This window comes from Aulonocara stuartgranti (genome assembly GCF_965226115.1).
Source record: "Aulonocara stuartgranti genome assembly, chromosome: 5".
Classification (NCBI taxonomy): domain Eukaryota; kingdom Metazoa; phylum Chordata; class Actinopteri; order Cichliformes; family Cichlidae; genus Aulonocara; species Aulonocara stuartgranti.
In genome coordinates this window covers 30,901,455-30,925,815 of record NC_138943.1, presented here as the reverse complement: position 1 = coordinate 30,925,815, position 24,361 = coordinate 30,901,455, and the positions used below count along the sequence as shown (strand labels likewise).

The following is a 24,361-nucleotide window of genomic DNA, read 5'->3' as shown; positions in this document are numbered from 1 at the left end:
ATGAAGAACGATCAACAAAACCGACAAAGTGCTTGTTAAAGGCACAGCTGAACTCTGAACATTACACTGTTGCAGTCAAATTTACACGAACTCTCTCTAGAATCTGATTTATATTAACTGATCAAAGTATGTTTAAGGCTTGCTTAGCTTTATAGGCTATATGTTCTCTTTAGGTTATGTGTTCCACTGACTCAACCATAAAATCAATAATTGACAGCAACCACATAAATTGATTTTACTGCATATAAAGTTTAAGTCAATTAATTCTACTCAGTTGATGATTTAGACACATTTGGCAAATTGTAAAATAATACAAAATATTATAACATTATCGCCAAACATTACATCCACAAAGACAAAAATGACCAGAAATGAGGAAAACCTGTGTCAGTTCTTCAAATATGTTTTAATTCAAAGACTAAATAATATTTTTTTAAAGAATAACCCACTGTTCCCAAATATTTCAACATATGCACAATTACTTGAGGAAAACATAATTAAAAAAAAAAATCACATCAAGAATGTATAAAATTTCACATTGTTAAAACTTACAAGAGGTTTGTAATTTGGGGAGGGGGGGGGTGAATTATTATACACTTATAAAACAAAAACAAAACACATTATACAGCTGAAAATACAATTAAAGGCCAAGTGTTATACTACTCGAGAACAGAGACGGAAGGACACTCGTTAAGTGCGTATTATTATTTCAGATTTATAACGAGTCATCGTCTGTATGACGATTGTTGCTACATCATCAGTTTAACAAGAGCATGTTGTTCCAAAAACAACAAAAACCTCGCAAAACCAAAACTAAACCTTTAAGGAAAGTGTTCTCTGCTCTCAGCTAACATGCTGCCAGTCACAACAACTGAAATCCCGTTGCTGGGTTTTAGTTTAAGATTTGTGAGGAATGTTTAACTACATTCATCTTAATCTGTTTTTTGTGTTTTGAGATCTTAAAGGTGTTTTTAGTGTCAAGTCTAAGTACGGGGTCAGTGAATAAAGTTTTCAGTGGATATATTGTGAAATATTCTCACTCGACATGACATTGGGCTGAAATCGAGATAATCTGGATAATCACTATCACAGATGTCTTGGGTCTTTTGGGCTTGCTCCTACTTATAGCTTGTGGGTCGTGTCTGAACTTTTGCTTTTGCTCTAATGACTTTAGACTGTCATAGTAATAGGGTGAATACAAATTTAGCGTAATATGTCCATACTAGGCCAGTTTGTGATGATATATTTCCCACTTTTCAGATATTTCTGTTGCAATATAAACACAAAAACTCACCCTGTGAAAGCAAAAAAGGAGGGTAGGTTAGATTTACCAGAAAAAAGCTGACCTACCCAACAAGTTATGAGATTAAAGTTATTTATTTATGAGAACAAACCTCAGGAGGGAATTGTACTTTTTTTTCCTGTCATGGGACAACGTCAATGCATTTTTAAAGGTCGTATGAAACTCATCACACCACACCCGCTGCTGCTAGGAGCACATTCTGCCTTCAGCGGAAGAGCCAATCAAATAATCGACTACTTTGCAATCAGATTAAGACATTTAAAAAATGCTTGTAATTTCAGCCCAGAATCAACATGTCATTATTATAATCCAGTATGAATGGTCATGAATTTGAAATAATCACATAATTCAATTTAAATAACTATTTCTAATAGAAGGGTACCTTTGGCAGCTCCCTTATTTCCCAAGTGGTCGCCACATCAGATGGATCCACACATCTGATTTGCCACCGGATACCCTTTCTAACTCACATTTATCTGGCCTTAGTATTGTCACTGGGAGCAAATGCAAAAATGGAGCACATCAAGCAAGAGCTAATGGAGTGCTAGTGACAACAGTGATGGCACTAGTGAATATATTATTAAATTAAAAAAGAAAGCAGTTGAGGTGCACACTTGTTTTTACCAAAACAAATCTTCTATTAACTTTGTTGTATGTAGTATGAATGAACCCGGTAGCATGACAACAGTGTTAATGCTGGGAATCAAACCTGAGGGCTAATTCCTAGGAGTACAGTTGTCTAAAAGGGCTACTAAAATGTGGAATAATGGTAAGGAGGGCGAGGGATATTCCTCAAGTAAGAGTGTGAATCAACCAACAGCACACTAACCACACAGAGGGCTAACTTCAGCCTTGTCCAACACACTGCCAAAGCCAAGACACATAACAGTCAAGTAGAAAAGCCCTACACCTACATAATAAAACATCTGAGAAGAAACACGCCTGGATTATAACGTCACAACTCCTGAAATGCCTTTGGTGATTCTTAAAATAAACCATTTACAGTCCAGAGGTAAGTCTGTAAAGTTTTGATATACATCATCACCAAAAATTACAATAAAATGGGACAAAGTGTCACCAGAAAACCAGTGGTCTCCACTCTGCTCACATTTTTCCCCATTTCTGTCTGTGATGATGTTGAAGTCAGTGAAGTGCTCTGCAGTTATTACAAATGCCCACATTCTTCTTCACCAAGAAATCACATGTTGATGACCGTTCCAGTATGATGGGGTCTTTATAATGTAATGGTTCTTTAGGAGGCATCCCCTGGCACACAGAGTACTTCTCCAGACCCAAAAGCAGGTTGACCACCTCAGTCACCGAGGTTAGACGTGCTGGGTAGCAGTCGTACAGCGGGTGGGTGGGGAGCAGCGGTTGCTTTTGAACCGTGACCTGATAGAAGAAGCCCGGGTCGATCAGCACCATGGTGTCAGTCATGCTGGACTGCTTAGAACACTGGATGAGCTGCAGCTGCGGGCCCTCCACCATTATAGCATACCACAATATGGGCAGTACAGAGGAGCGTAAAGAGTCTAGTAGTTTCATGAGGTGGTTTTCTGCATCTGTACCAGTCCCAACCGAGTTATCAGCCAAGCTGAAGATCTGTGTAATCTGCAGACAATAAACGAATAACAATACATACACATATGATTGTTTTGGGGGGTACGGGCAGCCTCAGCAGGACACTTACCATGGGCAACTCATCTTCGTCTTCTTCAACAACTTGCTTTGTAGCTTCTCTGGCACTTTGTGCTCTCTCTGCATCCCATCTGTTTTGCTGCTCCTGTATTGACAAAGTTGGTCTCATGAGAGTGAGGCCTTAGTCTTTAACTTAATGCAAAATTATAAATATTAAACTACACCCAGCCCACACCTGCACATCAAATTGAGTCCAACAACGCAGTTTATTATTAATACACTGAAACCGTTTGAAGACAGAAATGGATCCTTTGTGGAAGTCTGCAGCTACAGGAAACCTCTGGTGCTACTAATGGAGATTATGTGAAGTATCGGGTAGCAGCCTCTGGGAATCCCACAAATAAACTTGTACAAACACATTGTAGTTCCTCAAGTTGCTATTTGAGGCTGGCTCATAAAACAAGTCAGATCCCACAGAATCTTAAAGTCTGGTTAAATAATTAAATAAATAAAACAACACCACACCACTGTATGTGGGTGAATTTTACATAATTTGACATTATTAAACTGTTACTTTGTACTACTTAGCAGCTAGCTGTGTCTGTTGCATACATCCATACAGTTCATACACCATGCCAACACATCTTGCGAGGGCTAACTACAATTCAGCACCCTAACTTTTTATCCAAATATGCTCACTTGTGGCTCGAAGAAATAAAAAAAAAAAAAGGAAAAAAAAAGAACAAATTTGTGAAGCTAAATTTAAGAATTCAATTTGCTAAAAACTATTTGGTGCCATCTTTTATTTACAGTCTATTGTTTAAAGGGGGGGGGGTTAGCCTGTGTATTGAATTATTAAACACTGTGGTATATAAAGATGTGCGCAACTATGCCGTTACTTTAGCAAAATTGTGTTTGTCTATAATTATGACGTAGAAGAAGATCAGACCAGCTGTGACAAATGCAGAAATTCTTTTATCTCTGTGTATACACCAACACCACCTCTGGAAAGCATCAAATAGCTTCAATGAAAACCATGAACAAAATGATACATGTATGAAAAGGGCCACATTTTTAACAATTGGTGAAGTGTCAAAAAAGGAAATCTAAACTCTTCCCTACACATAGTTTAGATAAGGAGGGCCAAACAAACTTTGACTGTTATCATATTTGAAATAAATCGTGGAAAATTAGATATGTTCATCCATAAACTGACTGGCAAAACAAGTGACCACAAGGACAAACTGAAGGACAGCCAAGGAGAGGGTGGTGACAAGTAGAGAGCACAAACAGCTTGGCAGCAAAACGCAGCCATTACATTACAACAGATCACATTAACTTTTGTGGGTGGCCTCATGCCAAATGTTTTAGACACAAACCGAATCACTGCAACATCTCTGGTTTATCCATCCAGGTTGAAGGCATTGTTACATTTTGTAACCCTTCTGTCTTTCATGCTTCTATTCTGTAAAACTGCAATAAAGGCAAACTGCTCAAAAGCTTCATTTAAATGATGCTGTCAAATATTGAAACAACAGCAAAGGACCACGAGAACTGTAACAAGAAGCAACAACCCTGACATTATACACTTTACTTGTTCAGACTTCATTACCAAGCAAAGGTTAAAAAGAAAAAGACCACAGATTTAAGAAAACGGGGTTCCAGTAAGTGTTCATGATACGAAAGTGTAACTAGGAGGCTGATGGCTCGTGATGAGCGAGGATCGTGCCGTCGTTCGGCATTGGTCAGCAATAGCTTTTTACACAATCAGCCAGAAAAGCGCAACAGTTTACAACAGAGCTGTGAGACCTTTGAAGCAAACCTCTTGGTGAGGATCAGAAAGAGCAACGCTTTTGTTTAAGTTAAACTTACCTGGTGGGGGTTGCTGTGGTTGCTGATCTGAGGGACGCTGTCTGACAGTCCGTTCTGCACTCCAAACTCGGAATTATTCAACTGCTGAAAGACAGCGTTACGTTGAAATCGTGTTTCTGTTTGAGATGAGGGGCATTTGTCAAAATATGTGTGGACTGAGATCTGATTTCAAACCTGCATAGATGATTGGTGGTTTCTCACATTCGTGTCAAAAAAGCTTTTGCTAGACCTCACAGGTGACGAGCTCCAACTAATCTACAACGGCAGAGCAAAGCCAGGTCAGGTTCACAATTAATGGGGTGATCGAGTCGTAGCTGCCAAATGACCTCAAAAATAATCTTTATGAGCAAAGAGGAAACAAAATAAATGACCAGAGGCGTTGGGCACTCACTGGTTGTAAATTACTGTCATCATCTTCATTGTCGCTTAAATCATAGCCCATTTGAGACCCTTTGGTTTTCTTTAAACCTAACTTGCGACTGTATGTGTAGTGAGGTCTAGGCCGGCCTGGCGGAAGTGGGCCATCTGGTCCGTAGTCACCTTGTCCCATCTGGAAGGGCAGCAAATGCCTCTGCCAGGTAGAAGCAGAGGAATTTACTTAAATAAATACTGGAAGAAGCAGTGTCATTGAAAAACTATTTTACAAAATTGCATCTGTCAGTCTTACCATTGCCTGCCTCTGACACTGTCGTAAGCGACACTTCTGCCTTTTCTTGTTACTGCCCCCAAACTTGGGCTTGTCTATACAGAAATCACACGTGCCACAGTCTTTCCTGCAGAGACAGGCCTTGCATTCTCCACAGGAACGTCGCTTCCGCTTTTTGTGCCACTGAAAACAAGAAAATTCACACAATTGGGTCAAAATAACAAGACAACAGTGAAGAAATCACTAATAGAGACACACTTTTATCAAAGATACGCGACAAGTACGGGCTACTATGGGCAAAAGGTGTCTTAGGAATTACACAACTTCTATTTCCACCATAAATCTCCAAAATGTAAAAATGTGTAAAATTCAATGTTTACTGAATCATTCTGGTTAATTAACTGGTTGAATAAAGAGAAAGTTAAAGACAAAAAAAAAGTGCAGTCGACTCCAACAGTCTTTAACCAACTAGTGCTGAGGTGTCTAAAGGGTACAGGGGGAGATTGTCTATATGGGAGGAAAGTTATTGTTTGCAATCAGCCTGAATGAAACAGCAATCCCACTGATGTGGAACAAAGTGGAGGCTGTAACTTTCCTATAATTAATAAACAGCACAAAAATGTCATTGTGTTTTCCCATATTGGCTTTCCATTCTTTGAAGTTCAGCTGGTGCTTCTTCTTCTGCAGTAGTTTAATGACACCAGGCTGCAGAATTGGTGCCCCCCAACTGTTGATCACAATCCACCTAAAGCCTAATATTTTTATAGCAGTTGTGAATGTTTTCATTTATTTACACATTCTGGAAATATTGCTAAAAGTTGTACTAAACGTGGATGGAAACTTGGCTAATGAGTATATATTCCTAAAATGTATTCACCTCTCTCCCACCCATCACAGCCTGAGGAGTCCTCACATCAGCTGGGAGTTGTTGCATGTATTGTTAAGATGTGTCCCTTTTTTAACATGAAACGTTGTTACGTTGCAGTTCATATAAAACCAGCATGAACAGAACTGTAACACTAACGAACTTTCACTCAACTCAACTTGAAGTTGAAGTTGCTGTTGTGAAATGCTGCAAAAATTCAAGGTGCTGGAAACATTCCTCAGAGATTTTGGTCCACATTGACATCATCTAGTCACACAGTTGCTGCAGATTTATTGACTGCACCTTCCTGATGTAGATGTCTCATCTCACCACATCTCACAGGAGCCCTATCTGGATGTCATTTGGGTAAAGTGAACTCAAGAAACCAGTTTCAGATGAGCTTTGTGACATTATCCAGTCAGCAACAACACTTACAATGATGTTTAAATGGTGTTCAGTTGGTACTAAGAGGCCTAGAGTGTGCTCCGAAAATATTCCCCATAACACTGTAACACCACCACCAGCCTGAACCGTTGATACAAGGCAGGATGGATCCATGCTTTCATGTTGTTTAAGGAAAATTCTGACCCTACTGTCTGAATGTTGTAGCAGAAATCCTGACTCACTGGGGAGCCTCAGTTCCATGTTCATGTTCTGAGAGGAGAGGCATGCAGTGCGGTCTTATGTTGCTGTAGGCCATCGGCTTCAAGGATTGATGTGCTGTGGGATCCTTTTCTGAATACCTTGGTTGTCACAAGTGGTCATCTGAGTTACTGTTCCCACTGTGCAGACTAGGGCTGCCATAAATGATTATTTTGATGGTCGACTAGTCACAGATTATTTTTGCGATTAGTCGACTAATCAAATCATGCATCCATTGGACGTAAAACGTACAGCTTATTGCACCAGCATGCATCTGCTCTTATATAACTATCATTAGCTTAAAGCTTGAAGTGTTTAAGGTATGTGCTAACCAAAAATAAAGACAAGATGATAGTTTATTAAACTTTTAATGAAATTTGCAGATTTTCTTGGTGGAGTTTAATAAACTCTGCCGTCTACTCCTTGCTATCTAAACTGTAACAGGACACTGGAGTAAATTCTCAACCATCTCACACTTGTGTTTAATCAGTTTTCTGTTTGACGTTTATTCAGCTGTGTAAAAACTATAACTTTGATCTCAGCCAAACTGATTAATCAGGAGCAAACAAAACACTGAAAAAAGCCAAACAATAACATTTTTAAGTTATCTAAGTGACTTATATATCATGTTTAACCTGAACAGCGAAAGACCGCGGACGGTTTGAAAACGATGTGCCGGGAGTTGAACCTTGACCTCCCAGCCAGCTCGTCTCCAAAAATGAAAGTATACACCCGACCCATCCTTCAAATCTGGGGAAATTAAGGACGCATTTGTCGGCCACATTTGGAGAAGTCTTCGAGTTTGGACAGCCTTTGTTGCGTCGCTGTAAAGTAATCGGCCTACAAATGCGGCCCCTGAATTTGGACACAGCTACAATACCGGACACAGCTTCTTCTTCTTCGGCGTTTAACGGCAGCTGGCATCCTTGTAGATCAGGGGTGTCAAACTCCAGGCCTCGAGGGCCAGTGTCCTGCAGGTTTTAGATATCACCGTGGGTCAACACACCTGAATGAAATGATTAGTTCATTACCAGGCTTCTGGAGAACTTCAACACATGTTGAGGAGGTCATTTAGCCATTTAAATCAGCGGTGTTGGATCAAGGACACATCTAAAACCTGCAGGATACAGGCCCTCGAGGCCTGGAGTTCGACACGTGTTGTAGATGCATTGCTGCCATGTTCCGTTTCAGTCCATTACTACACTCTTAAATCGTACTACTAATTCCTAAGTCTTTCAGGATCTTAAAAAGCTTCAATGAAATGTGTCACTACCGTGTGTCTGTGTGTGGTAAAGATATATGCCTTTATGCAAACGTTAAAAAAGAAAAAGACCTAAAACACTCACATCATCATCGTCATCGGTTGACAACTCATCCTCATCATCAACATCCACATTGACTGAGAAGTTCTCCGTGTCACTGCTTTTGAGACTGGGGTGCTGTGTGAAGACAACATCAGTATGAGTAAGGAAAGTGATTGTTCAGCACGATGCTATAAATAACACATTTGATAATATCAGAAAAGTGTTACCTGTGAATCTGTAACTTCACCCTGTAAAATCAAATGAACATTTTAGAAAATACAGGAAACAAAGCCAATCAAAGTGTTAACTATTCAGACTATACAGACTTTATACCTGGAAACTCATGCTGTCGTCAAATGTCTCTGAAACGTCACTGTAAGGCCTCTGCTGCATGAAGCCTCCACTTCCAGGGCCCTGGAAGAACATACCAAATGCATAAGAAAGCAATATTGATGCTAAAGTAATTTAAAAGTATAGAAATAAATAAAAATCAGTGTGTAGCTGTTTACCTTGCGAATAGGACATATACATTTGCGTTTTCGGCATATGCGTCTCCGGGATTCTGGGCTCTGCAGCCCATGTTTGCAATTGGCACACTGCCCACAATTGTCGGTGTTATGACATCCCACGCACTGACCACAAGGAATCCACTACATGTGGCATGGACACAAGGAGAAAGACAGTTTGCTTCTTTAATAACATTCATGAGAAATGTGGATTGTAAGACACACGGCAACAGTTTTATCAGAATTTTAAAGGGAAATGAAATGAATTTAAGAGCATTTCGATACTAGCATGCACCCTTTGAGCATTAGTTACATTACCTTTCTGAAGCGAATCATTGGGTGTTCTTTTGTCTTTGACGCTGCTGGAAGTGGGGAAAAAATTGTAGGTAATGTTACAAGGAGAATCCATATTTCACCCCATCTTCAGCCACCTGTTTCCCTTTGATATCAGATATAGATCTGATGCAGTTTTGTCTCTCACTTATAATTCTACACACTTATGCACCAACGTACCCCAACAGGAGGGACAGCAGGGCCTCTTTCTTTGTTTGTCATACCACGTGCCTGTGAAGGAAATGCCACATCTGGCACAGATCCTGCAGACACACATGATGACCCCCCCCCCCAAGTTATCACGAGAAGCTGACACTTGTAATGATGGTGTTATGTTGCACGTAGTAACAGACTCACAGTATGCTGTCCTCTGACCCGATCTCTCCATTTATAGAAGGGAGCGGACGTGGCTGAGATGACGATGGACCAGGGAGTTTAATTTTATCCTCTGCAGGTGGATCCTCACTGTGAGACCCTTGATTCGGCGATCCCACTGTACTGTTCAAGGGGGCATTTGAATGATTGGAGTTGACGTTTTTAGACCCGAGGCTTGGGGTTAGTCTGTGGTGGGAGTCAGGAGTGTCTGCCCCCTCTCCCCTCTCCATCCAGCTGGACTCTGAGGACGATCGCTCGCGGACCTTTCTCTAAAGGATGAGAGGGTGAGGATAGCAGACTCTAAGTCATGCAGTTCAAATCTTCAGTGTCTTCATGCTTAAAATACAAAGAATAACACCAAGCGACACCTTTCTGCTTCGAATTCTTGGGAGCGGTGTTTCGCCATGGTAGAATTTGCCCGTCTTGTACTCAAAGTTAGACAAGTCCTGTCCTTCCAGCACTGAAATCAGCTCTACTCTGCTTCTCACTCGATCACCACGAGGACTGCAAAGGAGAAAAATAATTACAACCACAAAAAAACCCAAAATATTCCTTTGATATTAAGTGCACGCTTCAGGAGGAGTGTAAAAGGTAGCACCATTAATATGTCAACAACTGTACAGGTGGATTCTTTATTCCTACAAGGCCGTATTTACCTTAAGTAATATACATCCTTTTGGCCAATACTAGATCCTGAACGCCGAACGACCTCTTTGCGCTTCCAGCCCTCCCCCAGTGCAGGGCATTCAACCCATCCCTCATCAGGGTGCGATCGTTTACGGCGGGGTGCATGAAGCCTGAATTTAAAAGAAGACACACACTCAAACATTTTAGAAATGTTTAGATCACATTGAGGGAAAAGAGACTGCAAATACATCACCCTGAGAAACATGATGAATAATAATAATAATAATAATATAATAAATAAAAGTTATTTTCCCAGATACAGGCAAAGTTGCATTGAAGTTTGAAATGAGCTCAAATGAATAAGACATTTAAAGCTCTGTTTTCATTGGTAGCTCCTCTGAATATTTGAAAATACACTTGATGCTTAAAATGGTCATAAAGCTTGTGCAGCATCTTTGCACGCATGCATCCCCACTGCCCGCCCTGTAGTAACAATGGTAAAAAAGGGGATCCTGTGCTTGCTCACCAGCATAGCATCTAAATTTAGTCCAAAAATATTTAAGATAATGCTGCTCATTATCAGATTACAGCAAAAGACCTAAACCTATTCCCAAATTGCTGGCTTCATCAATCAGTTACACCGTGACACAGATATGTCGATCCGCTGAACCTCACAGTAGGAAAGTAATCAATCAAGTAAAATAAAATGCAAGTTAGAGTTTTCTATAACATGGCAGGTATATTTTGGTAGTTATTTTAACGATTAGAGTTTGCATCCTATTTGAGGGCACAGGAATCCATGCACACTCTAGTAACACCAAAAGAGCTTGTAACATACACAGTACTGTGCAAAAGTCATAAGCCATCTCTAATTTCTTTATACTTTGCTTTCATGAAACCAGACGGTCTTGGGATTTCTTTATAAAGTGGTCCTGAGGGTTACTTCTTCAGGCTTTTTGAAGGTTACTTTTAACTCAAGAGATGAACTAGTGTTGCCTAAACATAACAGAGAAATTACAAAAAAATTGTTTCAAATTGTACCTTTTGGTACTTTGTTACTAGTAGTTTGAGGAAACGGGACAAGCAGAAGACAAAATATGTCTCAGCCTAAAAAAAAAAAAAAATCATAAAGAGAATCTGAAAATCATGTTCTTAAGGAACAGGAAAAATTTCAGCAAAGACCTGAAACAGAACCTGAGTGACGCTGAAGTGTCGTCAAACACACATAGGTGGGCTGTCAAGACGCCATTCTTAAGGAAGGGAACGGTGGACGCCAATTTACACAAGAAGTAGACCTCGAGTCTTATGGAGTGATGAATCCAAATCTGACACTTTCGGTCAAACCAAATTGTAACTTTAAAGCTTTTTACAAACTCTGTTTTAAAACACTGTATGTATATTTGCACATTTCATTAAATTCACTGCACCTAATTTCTTTCTTTTTTTTCTGTAAAATATTAAAAACTTAGCGTGGCTCAAGAATTTTGCACAGTACTGTACATCTGTTAGGCAGTAATGTGACAGTCTGATCACCTGGACCTTTCTGTGTTGCAGGGGCTTATATGATCGATAGCATGTTAGAGAAAAAGCAACTTTATGAGTAAATATTACTACAGCATCACATGACCACAAAGGATAGTAAGAACAACATTATTCAACCTACTGATATATCTTTTTGAAGGTGCTCTCACTGCCACCTACACTCTCGCTCCTTTCACTTTCTCCTGCCAGACTCTCTTCCTCTGGATCATTTCTATCATTGCTTTCGGCATCATCATCATCATCTTCAAGTGGCTCAAACCAGTCAACAGGAGGCTCACCACCAGAAGATTTTGCCTCCTCTTTCTCCTCTGTTGCCTTTTCTTTCATGGGACCAGAGCTGGGGCTTCCTATTGCATTTACACCATCTGAGGATTCTGGGGCTGCTTCATTTGTCTCATCTATTTCACTGCTCTTCTTTTCTGACCTTTGTCCTATATCCTCTTCTACAGTGTCTCCTTTACAGCTGTTCTTCTCTGCGTTTTGTCCTGCATCTTCTTCCACAGTCTCTGTGCCCTGGAGTGGGCTTTCAAGCGTTTCCTCATCCATTGATTCACAAGTTTAATTTAAGTTTCCTCTATAGTTCGTCTTGCATCCCATTTAAAGATGTTTATGTCCACAGTGCCCCTTGATGTCCTGGCCTCTGAGGTTAAATGTGTGCGGCTGCTGGTTGAAAGCTGGTCAATTTATCATGGCAAAGCCTGTGGTGAAAAAAGAAAAATCGAGGCTGATTATAAAAATGATCTATACAGCATGTACGGTTAACACAGCTAAATGGCTGAGAAATTGTCAAGTTAGTTTCGAAATAAATCTATTCACAGTTCATTAGCTGGGACTATAATATAGCAATGTTAGCCAGCAAACAAAACGTTAGCATTAGCTAGCATAAACTGCTAAGTTTTGTTACTGTTTCAAGTTGTGTCATTGTTTGACATGCAGCGCGGATATTTTGGTGACACTGAGATTAGCGAGACACTAAACAGTAGTGTAACATCAACGCTAGATTAGATGAAGTAAAAGCATTATAAGCGAGAGCAACGTTAGCCTCCGTTAGCTATCGCATATCTCCATGGATGATTTCTAATCCGATAAACTGAAATAAATGATGTTTATAGAAGCTGTTTATCGCTACCGGACTACAAAGGTTTGTGGCCACTTGGGTTTTCTAAAAAACACGCACCCACACACACCTTTAGGTAATATTCCTCAGATGTTTGGGATAGTGATTTCAACACGTAGCTCCCCTTATTCACTTAGAGCTAACGTTGATAGCTACCCTGCACCTAGCACTACGGAAACGGTGGCATTGGACACAACCAAAGACATCGGAACACTCAAGATGCAACTCCCCCTAGCTTGTGGAGGGTAGCACGGAACTGTTCGTTGGATGCGGTGAAGGTGTTCTGTGGTGTCTCCCCTTTGTGTGTGTGTGTATAAATAAGGTGCGGGACAAAACGCGCTAATGAGTACATCGTTATTTCACGCGCGTGTATGTGTTCACTGCCAACAGCAAGACAAAAGCAACTAACTGGCACCGCTCCGTCTTCTCCTAAGTGAACATAGTTTTTATGCTTATATTTGCTTTTTTATATATAACTTTAAAAATTCTCACCTAAAAATACCTTCGTATTTAAGAAACACTGGTTTCATTTTTTTTAATTCAATTTGTAACACCTAAGTGAAAAATGTACCCCATATAAGTGCCAAATCACCGCAAAGCAGTTTAACCTAGCTCTGCTGTAGACTGCATCATGCTGTAATACTACCTACCACTTTTTAACATTTGTTCACCGTTATTAATTAAACTGTACCTTAGTTCAACTATGACTTGTTCAAGCGGGCGGGGCTTGTGGGAGGGGGCGGGATTAAATAGACAACTGAACAAAAGACGGAAGGGAGGGAAGCCTCTCATCCCGAAAGTGTCATCTTCGTAGCCATCCCTTTAACAGTGCTGCGTTAGAGACCGATCTGAAATCAGATTTTAAAAACCATTAAAATATTAAATATGAGATTAGATTGTGACGTCTTTTTGAGGCACTACATAATCTCGGTGTTTTCAGGGAATTTACAAGAGCACATCTTAAAAATCATTAGTTAATTATTGTATGACAATATTGTATTTCTTTCTATCCTTAACTTTATTTATGGGATATTTTATTGTCTGCTTTATTCATTTTTAACTTTTATCATTGTTCTTTTATAAAGTAGTTTGGTCAATCACGTATTTTTTAAAGTGCTCTATAAATAGAGCTCAAAAGTGCTCTATAAATAGAGCACTTTTGAGCAAGAATACCTCAGTAGGCTGGCTTTTATTAATGCATTTATTCAAGACAACGATACTTACAGCATATATGTTTTGGGTGATTTTAATGCTGATCTCACAGACAGCAGTTCTCAGTTTGCTAAACACTTAACTCACTTTTGTCAAGTTAATAATCTTATCTTGTCTACCAAAGTGTTACTGCCTGCAGATAGCTATACATAAGTGAAGCCTGGCATAGTACATCATGGCTGGACCACTGTATCTGTACAGCTGATGGACATGCAGCTTTAGCAAACATGACTATTAGGTATGAGGTAACTGTGTCAGATCATATACCTTTTGGTTTTACTGTGAATGTGGAACAAATGCCAGCAACAACTGGAAATAATATTGCTAATATTGCTAACAGTGTAAAATTAGACTGGTCAGCATGTAGTGAAGATGATTTCTTAGCTTATCATAGTAATACCGATATACATCTGAACAACATTTCTTTGCCCAAAGAAGCTATTTTGTGCAAAGATGTCAACTGTAAGAATGCTGTGCATAAACATTTACTCTGCTCCATGTATGATGATATAGTGACTGCTCTGTATAAAAGTGGTACACTGCTTGATAAACAATATAAGCATAAGAAACCTAACATCAGACCTGGCTGGAAAGAACATGTATCCATGTACCATGATGAAGCTCGCATAGCTTATAAATGTTGGGCCATGGCTGGAAGACCTAAACAAGGCCCAGAATTTGAACAGAAAAAATGTGCGAATGCCAGATATAAGTATGCTGTTCGCTTTATAACTAAAAATGAGCAAATGCTGAGAGCAGATTCTTTGTCCAGGAAAATGCTGTGTAATAATATGGCAGATTTTTGGAAAGAGGTGAAAGCTCTTAATAACTGTAAACCATCTCTACCATCAACTGTTGAAGGTGTTTCTGGGGCAGATAACATTGCAGCATTATGGAGACAGCATTACAGTGCGTTGTTTAACTGTATAAAAAGTGATCCATATGAGGACAATTTTGACATGAGTAATGACACAATAAGTGTAAGGACACATGAAGTATTTGAAGCCATTCATAGGTTGTCTGATAATAAATCCTCTGGTTTGGATCACATCACTGCAGAACATTTAAAACATGCTAGTTTAAGGCTAGCTCCTCTTTTAGCACTCTGTTTCACTGGGTTTATGATTCATGGCATATTACCAGACTCAATGCTGTGTATTTTACTAATACCAGTTATGAAGGACAAAGCTGTAAAAGTGAGCTGCTTGGATAATTACAGGCCAATTGCACTAGCCAGTATTTTATCTAAGGTGTTAGAAAGAATCTTGTTTGATAGAGTTAGTGTGTTCATCTCTTCTCTGGATAATCAGTTTGGCTTCAAACCAAAGCACGGCACTGACATGTGCATATATGCACTCAAGGAAATAGTCAGTTTGTATAGGGCTAAAAATTCATCTGTCCTCATGTGTTTCATTGATGCCTCTAAGGCTTTTGATCGAGTGAACCACAGAAAACTTTTTGATAAAATGAAGAGACGGGGAGTTCCTCAGTACATCGTGAGGATTCTCTCTTACTGGTACGCTCATCAGAACATGCAGGTTAAATGGGGAAGCAGTATTTCTGCCCCCTTTGTTTTTAGTCCAAGCAGTGCTGGGTTACAGGATCTTCTTAATATCTGTACTGAATATGGTGTGCAATATGACATTGAGTACAATGCTGCTAAAAGTGCTGTTTTGATATGTAGAACCAAGCAGGATAAACAGCTAAATTTCCCTTTGTTTAAACTGGCACAAAAAACTCTTGAAGTTCATAAAAAGGTGAAATACCTCGGTCACTTTATTACTGAACAAATGAATGATGATGATGACATATACAGACAACGATGTAAGCTCTATGTGCAGGCAAATACTATTGCACGCAAATTCAGCTTTTGTTCACTTCCAGTTAAAGTGGCTTTGTTTAAAGCGTATTGCACACCGCTATATACTGCCCCCTTGTGGTCATCCTACAAACAATGTAGCATGCAGAAGCTGCATGTTGCATATAATGATGCGATGAGAATCCTTTGCAGGATACCTAGAAGTGGTAGTGCCAGCCAGATGTTTGTAGCTGTGGGTGTTTGGACTTTTAAAGCACTTTTAAGAAAGCTAATGTTCAATTTTAGAGAACGACTGGATGGTTCGAGTAACAGTATAATTTTAGCACTTACAGATCCGACACTGAGTGGTTCCCGTTACTCACCCAGTCTCAGAAAGCACTGGTTAAAGTGTTTGATGTTTTAGATACTTATTTATATACATATATATATTTAATGGTTTATACCTTGTGTTGGGGGGGGGGGGGGGGTTTGTGTGTGTGTGTTTTTTGTCTTGTTTTTTGTTTTTATGGACATGAAGTCTGCCAATAAAGATTGAATTGAATTGAAATAAAGTTGGATTGGATTTCAACATCTTCTGGCCTGAAGTAGGATTTCAGAAGGAAAACCTAAATGCAAAAACTTTGTAAAAGGAATTGTGCTATGCACACAACCACAAAAAAATTGGGTATTTCCTTAAAAGAAATACACAACATAAAATGTGTACAATTACAAAAATGGTGCTTGTTTTTGTCCAGTGTGAAAAAGTTGGCACACGTAAAAAACTGAGGTGAGTCGTTAGTGTGAGTACTCTTCTTAAAGGACACGATCTGCATTGCAGTACCCTGAGTTTCAGTTCCCAATGCAGTCTTTCTGCAGCTTTTATTTTCCTCTCATTATATCCATTTATTTATGTATGTATGTATGTGTTACTTCACACTACATAAACATTCTCAGTGAAGCTACATTAATATAATTATATCATTCTTATAAACCTTGATAGTCACATTCATAAAGTATGGAAATGAAGGAACAAGTAACACATAACTCTTACACACACACCTCATACACAACAGGTTTCAAGTGTTTATTCAGGGTAAACATAAAAAGAAAAGAAAAAAAAAAAGAGCAGTTTTCAATCAGCAGTACTTCATCTACTACTATCAGGAAAATATATATTATCATACACACATTTTTAAAATAATTATCTAGTTAGAAAATCAGCCTCCATAAAATTGGTTGTTAATGTTTATACCCCTTACTTCTCAAAACTCGTGTTATGTAAAGTACGGGTGCACCAACATGTTAATTCCAGCTGTTCTGCCTGGCAAATGACACATTTACTGATTGCGGTGGATGATGTTTTTGTTTAAAATTTAAAGAAAAAGAAAGCGTGAAGATTTCTTTGTTTCCCTGAAACACATTATGGAATCAAATGTAAAAAAAAAAAAACACAAGAAGTCATAAATTTCACAATCGGTGCATCCCAAACATACAGTGATCCACAGATCCAACAGTAGCAGAGCTGACTACCTATCCTTGTTGCTACGGAGATCGGTCGTCAACGGGTCGTGCTGAATAGTTTGGTGCAACATCAGAGCGAGGAGACCAGCTCTGTTGGTCATAGCAGTCCTGACATTACGTTCCTGTTCAAAGAGCTCGTCCAGCTTGTACCACTGTGTGGGGGGGAAGGAAAAGAAACAGACCAGTGTGGAAGAGCCAGTGTTAGTTATTTAAAATGACAAAGTCACAAAGAGATTTCCGTCTCATCCCGGGATTGAGCTGCTCTGCCTACTTTAAATCCTTTAATTTGCACAGGTGAATGTAAAGGCGACCCCCCACCCATTTCTACTACTCAGCCGATACAAATCTGCTGTAACCAGACCGTTTTTGGTCCACTACCTGCATTCCCCAGAAAGCTGCCCAACATCTCACCTGATCTGACACATGACTTTCTTTGACTTTGTTTGAACTGTGCAAGCTTTCCAAACTACCGCATCAATCGTGAAGTTGGACTCACCACCCTGACGCGCTCCAAGTCCACCTCGGCTCTCCTGAGCTTTTCCCAGTTGTAATGTTTGTTGCACTTTCTTTTGGAGACTCTGCAATATTCTCCTGTCGGCTCAAACACATTCTTCACTAGAGGGCACCCACACACCTCATCCACAGGCACCTGTGGACCGATCAAAAGAAAGACAGATTAAAGTCTCCACATTGACTGCACTTTATGCTTAGTGGCTTCCCGCTGCCACTTCTTTGCTTTTACACCAAGAAAGCTGTTTTTCTGACCTTTGGATCTCTAGAATGCTCTGGACACAAAACCTGAAGCCTCTTGCAATATGTCTTGCTTTGTGGATTGTACACGTCACAGAAGAGCCTGGTTGCGCTGCAAGAAAAAAAAAAAACATCTTAGTAAATCATCCAACTACAGAAACATTCAAAAAACCTAAAGGCAGCAATGAACTTCACTAACCCTTCTATCCTTGTAGGGTACATTGACCCGAAGGAAGTCTGGCTCTCATACTGTTAAATAATCAGAAAAATAAGTGTTTAGGAAAAGAATGAGCTTGCAGCAGTATCAAGAGAAATGAAAGAAATGATCACCTTTGCATAGCATCTCTCCATATGTCTGAGTGCCACTTTTGGATTGATCGGGTGACTGCAAGACACGCAGAAGATCTGCAGATCTGTGTCCTCGCTGTCGCCTTCATTTACCTGCAAACAGGAACCAAACCAAATCTAGGTGTTCCTTCTGTTCTTCATCTCCAGGTTCAAATAAACAATCAATGCCTGAGACGTGCGCTCACCTCCTCGTCCTGCTGAACCGCCTGCTGCTTCGCTTTGGCGATGATGCCCTCCAGTTCGTGGAAGCGTCGCTCCATCTCGGTGAGGCGGAGCCGGGCGTTCTGCTGTTCCCGGCGTATCCGCTCCAGCTGCTTCTTACCGTGTTCCTCGGCAATGCAGGGGCTCTGCTGCCACTGCTGGATACGCTGAGGGAGGATCTCATAGATCCGGCTGACAAGAACAAAGATTTTAAAACTTTAAAAAAGTGAAGTAAAGATGTCAAAGAAAATTCCAAACGCTTTTCCAGTAAGTCGAGACAAAACAAAAGCAAAAAGAAAGTCTTACTTGGCGGCCAACTTCATGCCGCAGTCCTCAGAGCAGTATTTGGAGTTGGGTCTTGCTCCCGCCACACAGTTCGGTCCCAGGCACTGACGCTGACCTCCGCTATCTCGCAAATCCCCCCTCTCACTGTGCCTGCTTCGGTCTTTGTGCTTCTGCTTCTGCTTGTGGCGACGTGACTCCTTCTGAATGTTTTTTTTCCAAAAACAGATGTTACCATTTTAACACGCGGCAGCTCTTAAAATATCATCATTTTCTATGAGAAAACCAGCCTTACTTTCTTCTCAAACTTCTTTTCTCGTCTCTTGACATGCTTCACCTTTATAGCTTTCTTACGCATGACAGGACTGAAGGGCACCTCGTCTTCGTCCTCACTGGCCCACGCCTGCATAAGAGGAGTGATTGAGTGAGTGCATGTAAAAGTGAGTTTTTTCTTCTCACTGTCGCCAAGTGCTCGCTCATATGGGGCTAACTGTTGGAGTTTTCTCTTTAATATTTACCTTACAGTATGAAGCGCCTTCAGGCAACTATTGTTGTGATTTGGCACTATATAAATACGATGGAGTTGAACTGAATTGAACATGCAACAGCGTAATGTGAATCGTTCTCCTACCATGCTGTCGTCCAGTCCTGCCGTCTTGTACTGCTGGTAGAGTTCTGCCTCGCTGTCGTAGTCCTCAGAGTACCGCCTCCGTCTGTGGTGGGAATTGTCCCTCCTTTCTCTCAGAGAGAATTCCTCATCCTTCACACGCAGCATTTTCTGAACACAAGATTTATAGGAATTTAGAAAAACAAACAAACAAAAAACAACCTTTTGATTTACACCCTAGTTTTGATGTCCCTTGCACGTTAATGTGTAACTACTATACTATTACACTCTATGAGGCACTGTTAACACATTATGGAGCTAAAGGGACTTACCCTGGCTCGCACTTCACATTGCCTGAACCTGCACTTCTGTCTGATTTTGTTGGGGCCTCCAAACTTCTTCATGTCCTTGCAGAAATCACACTGAGCACAGTCTTCAGTCCTCCTGCAAGGCTCACATTCCCCGCACATCCTCACTGAACGCTTTACCTGGGGGAAATTAACAAGAGGCAATAAGAGCCAGGACATCCTGGAAAACAAAAAATGAAATCCAAAGCAAAAAATGTACAGACTTTACTAAATTACATAAGACTATGAGGAAGATCAGCCAACCCCAGCCATGCATGTAGCGAATCCACCTCTGCTTATAATGACCACAATAATACAACTTACTTTGGATCCACGCCGCCTTTCACTTCTATAGTCTGGAGTACTTGGAGTGCTGTACTGTCTTTCACCTCTGTCAGAGTCGGGTTCCTTGTCACGATTTTTCTTTGATCTGTATTTTACTTCCAACAAGGGGTTTTCTTCTGGTGATCACAAATACAAGGAAGAGGGATCTTGTTCATTTCCAGGCAAATAAAGAACCAGAGTGAATTTTATTTTATTTAAAAAAGCAAAAAATAAATAAATAAATTATCATCACCTCTGCATCTCATGCAGTACCATTCCTGGATTGCCTTCGCTATTTTCTCAGTGATGTTAATGCAGTGGCCATGGAACCACTCATTACAGTTGTCACAGCCACTGTCGCCGAGAAACAAATGCATTTAATGAACAAGCATTTAATGTATGAAATACTGCTTCTGTGCCATATTAAACATGACAATACGGGTATAAATTTTGAGGTGACATAAAAATGTCATATCATGTATGAGACCAAGACAAATTTAGATCTAAAAAGACAATGTTCAAGATAGCAACACACACACAAAAAACATAAGAAAACTTTTTCCAATAAAAGTGGGAACAACAAACATGTTTTCACCGCATAAGAGCGAAAAGAACCCACATCACGTACAACAAGGCTATGGAGGAGGAGATACTAGCAGCTGGTGGTGTGTGGCCCAGATGTAAAGAATTGACTCCCCCCAGGCCTCACTCGCACACTCACTAGTTTTGTACCGTCTGTCAGGAACAGGAAACAGTGGTTGGAAATTACCGTTGGTGTTACATGAGGGAAAAGAAAGGCTTTAAGCATCTGGGTAAAAACTAGAGATGGATCGATCCGATATTACGTATCGGTCCGATACTGACCTAAATCATTGGATTGGATATCGGAGAGAAATAAAAAATGTAACCCGATCCATTAAATATCACAAAAGCATCTAACAAAACTTGCGACATGGCGTGACCCACCTCTTGACCATAGCACGTCGGAGGAGTGCTAAGGTCGGAGGAGCGGCTGTGGTGTGCGAGACCTGTCGGTGGTCTGGTTGAGCATTTGGAGCCGCTATGAGCACCCAAAGCGGCATTTCATCTCCGAGAAAGTTATCCCAGAGAAGTAAAGCAAGTGTGTAAGTTAATTTCTGAAAGTTTGTAAAGAATTCCCACGCTAAGCTTCACAACCGATATATGGAGCGACCGCCTCTTCTTCTCTCCTCCTCCCTCTCCTGTTGTTACTTGAAATCATAAAACTGATCAATGATAGGCTGATCGGCTTTTCTGTTGCAAACTCCTGCAAACATCCCAGCCCTGACATCACTTCAGGGTTTCCGTAGTGTAGTGGTTGTCATGTTCACCTCACAGTCGAAAGGTCCCCGGTCCGTAACCGGGCGGAAACATGGGTCTTTGGGGCAGGGATAGCTCAGTAGGTAAAGTGTTGGCCCTGTGATCGGAAGGTCAGGGGTTCAATTCCCCTCAACGGCTATGGTACCGTCCCTACACACTGCTCAATAGCAGCCCGTTGCTTCACTGAGTGAATGTGTTAAATGCAGAGAGGAATTTCCCCACGGGGGAACAACCAAAGTTTTCATCTGATGTAAAATGTATAGAAATACATTATTGTATCTAGACACTATTATTCTAATAGTTAGTAGGCTTGTCCTTTTTTCTTTGGGAAAGTACCATCTGTGCAGTCTGCAATTCTGTTGAAGAAAGATGTCAAATCTATTTAATTATTGTGGAAATATAATTGACGTCTGTGCATTTGTTTTACACATGCATTAAATTAAAGTCGATTACATTGATTAAGCATTATGAGATGGAGGGTGGGAGGGTGGTTCCCTATGTTTTTTGCTGCGAGTTGGCAACCCTATTAGTTAGGGGAAATATTAAACAACCTAAGTACTCTTTAAAATACCAGAATAGGGAGGATGGTGTAGGTTTAAGTTTATTAGAATGATCAGTATTGCTGAACTATGAAATATGGGTGCAGTGGATTTTTTGCATACAGGTATAACAGAATAGCTTTAGTTTTATTTTTTAAAACTTGAGTATGAGTTTTATTGATTATAAAACACACTATATCAGATTCATTTCGGTATCGGCAGATATCCAAATTTATTATATTGGTATCGGTCATTAAAAAGTGGTATCGTGCAATCTCTAGTAAAAACTGGACCCATGATGAAACACTACAACAAGTAAAAAATATTCTTCATTTTTAATATATGACAATACTGTGCAGACTGCTGATGAGTTACACTGCCTTGGCTACTTTTGTGCTTACATTTGATCTATGCTGGGTCACTACTTTTGCACTATAATGCTGCTGCTGACACCTTGGTTCACACTGACAATTAGAAAAAAGCTGATAGGAAAAGAAGGATGGGAAATGCCTGGAATTTAGTTACACTTGCAAATACTGCTTCCTCCAAACTGCAAGCATCAATAAAATGTTACAGTATTGTTTTCTAGATCTGTGCATATATCCTTATTGGTAGTTTTCTCGAAATAGAAGATCTTCATTTTTTTTAAAAAATCTCTGATAACATTGCTGAAGCTAGCGCCCACCCCTACTGCGCATACTGCAAATATAAAACTGATATATACTTACATCATGAAGCAGTTGATGTCTGGTTTCCGACAAATACAGTAAAGAGGTGCGTTCTCCCCCTCCATACCAGTGTTCTCAGGCACTGCTACATGGTCAGTGTCAGACACTTCACTGTCCTACAACATACCACATAGGACCACATTAGAAATGACATGTATGTAGACATGCTAATTATACCTGGCTAAATGGATGCAGTAACAAAATGTTACTAACTACTCTAGTTATTAGTTTCCAGATGTGTGCAGTTGCTCCAGTCTTACTGACAGTATACTGTTTCAAACACCAGTGCCAACATTTTATTTTTTAAATCTTAGTATGATTCTGCACCAAGACTTGTGGCCTGTTGCTCGGTAACTTATTGTCTGACTACATTAACTACAGTTCATAAACATCATTCATTTTCTCCTACTTATTTTATTCAGGTTGTATTTCAGCTGTCATAGGGCAAAAGTACACCCTGGACAGGTCGCCAGTCTGTTGGAGGGTTATTAGAGAGACTCAGACAACCACTCACACCAACAGCCAACTAACCTAACCCCGCGCATGTCTTTGGAGTTCAACACCAGTCTGGCCGAATCACAGATAAGCAGGGTGTCTGTGCTGCAGAGCACAGCTGTGTCAGAGACTCTCGACATCAATGTAGCGTTAAGGATGCGGAGCGATGGGTGCACTAACACAATGTAAATATTAAAGTTCTCGCCATTGTCAATATGCTGTTGCGCTCTTGTTCGTATTATTGCAACCATATCTCGAGTCTAGCTTACCCTAAAAGTTTGGAGAGAATTGGTCTGTTAATAAACGCGATCGATTGTTTGGGACTGCTCTAGCCATCACGTCGCATAAACAACTCTACTTCCGGTGGGAAAACTAATTAAGGGTAAAGTCGCACTAATAACACCTACCACTCACGTTCATAAGCATACACTATGATCACTTCCACGCAGTAACGTTGTAATAAATATAATCCCCGGTAAAGTCAATTAGCGAACACTACTGGCATGTAATGCCAATGGCGACCATTTCACAAACTGTAGAAAATGCTCAAAATGTGGTCGGCACCAAAAGTGAAGGGCTGACAGTTGTGTTTATATACGAACCGTAAGCGCTAATGTTGGTTAGCATCAGCTAAAGCGAGGAAGTTTGACACTTGCAGAGGCAGTGAACGCAGAGAGAGCTTAAAAACGCATTGTGTTTTTGTTTTTTGTTTTTTGCATTAAGACGTTGCACACAAAATTACAGATATAACGGTGACTTAGCTGCTCGTTGGATAAACCCATGGACCTTAGAAAAGATCAACACTACTCGGATGTAAGCACCCGTGTATAACACAATAGGCAAAATTACGCTTGCTAACCTTTCCACATCACAGGCTTCACATTAAATAAACATTTTTTTCAAATACTCACCATGATCTGAGACCGTTTAAATATTTTGTTACTCTGCAAATATGGCAGTATGAAGCTAAACCTTTAGCTTGACGGCTAAAGCAATGCTAAGATTTACACGGAAACGATCAGCGGACATCGTCAAAGTACTATTGGTCTACATTCTTCTTCTATGGTAGCAGACTGGGCAGAGTAACAGCCAACTTTAAAC

At 40.2% G+C, this 24,361-nt stretch overlaps 2 protein-coding genes across 6 annotated transcripts; both read right to left on the bottom strand.

The window, feature by feature from the left end:
• Positions 1 to 387: 387 nt before the first annotated feature.
• On the bottom strand, positions 388 to 13,076 carry mbd1b (methyl-CpG binding domain protein 1b). 5 transcript variants are annotated; one of them, XM_082532200.1, is made up of 17 exons: positions 12,841 to 13,076; positions 11,775 to 12,351; positions 10,141 to 10,281; positions 9,853 to 9,988; positions 9,467 to 9,753; positions 9,290 to 9,372; positions 9,095 to 9,138; positions 8,780 to 8,920; positions 8,604 to 8,684; positions 8,498 to 8,518; positions 8,313 to 8,405; positions 5,481 to 5,642; positions 5,205 to 5,384; positions 4,988 to 5,068; positions 4,814 to 4,897; positions 2,994 to 3,086; positions 388 to 2,905 (listed from the first exon to the last, which is right to left on the bottom strand). In XM_082532200.1, exons 2-17 carry the CDS (start codon positions 12,197 to 12,199, stop codon positions 2,447 to 2,449), a joined length of 2,511 nt encoding a protein of 836 aa, XP_082388326.1. In that variant the 5' UTR covers positions 12,200 to 12,351; positions 12,841 to 13,076; the 3' UTR covers positions 388 to 2,446. The 5 variants fall into 5 exon arrangements, with proteins under 5 accessions (XP_082388326.1, XP_082388325.1, XP_082388323.1 ...); XM_082532199.1 differs by having other exon boundaries at positions 388 to 2,914; positions 9,095 to 9,135; positions 12,841 to 13,075; XM_082532197.1 differs by having other exon boundaries at positions 388 to 2,914; positions 12,831 to 13,073.
• A 3,767-nt stretch (positions 13,077 to 16,843) lies between these two features.
• On the bottom strand, positions 16,844 to 24,344 carry cxxc1b (CXXC finger protein 1b). The gene is made up of 14 exons (XM_082532201.1): positions 24,172 to 24,344; positions 22,766 to 22,881; positions 20,414 to 20,514; positions 20,161 to 20,297; positions 19,822 to 19,977; positions 19,514 to 19,660; positions 19,178 to 19,285; positions 18,907 to 19,085; positions 18,585 to 18,792; positions 18,382 to 18,492; positions 18,251 to 18,300; positions 18,067 to 18,163; positions 17,798 to 17,950; positions 16,844 to 17,453 (listed from the first exon to the last, which is right to left on the bottom strand). The coding sequence occupies exons 1-14, from the start codon at positions 24,172 to 24,174 to the stop codon at positions 17,307 to 17,309; spliced, it is 1,713 nt and encodes a 570-aa protein (XP_082388327.1). The 5' UTR covers positions 24,175 to 24,344; the 3' UTR covers positions 16,844 to 17,306.
• Positions 24,345 to 24,361: the final 17 nt, after the last annotated feature.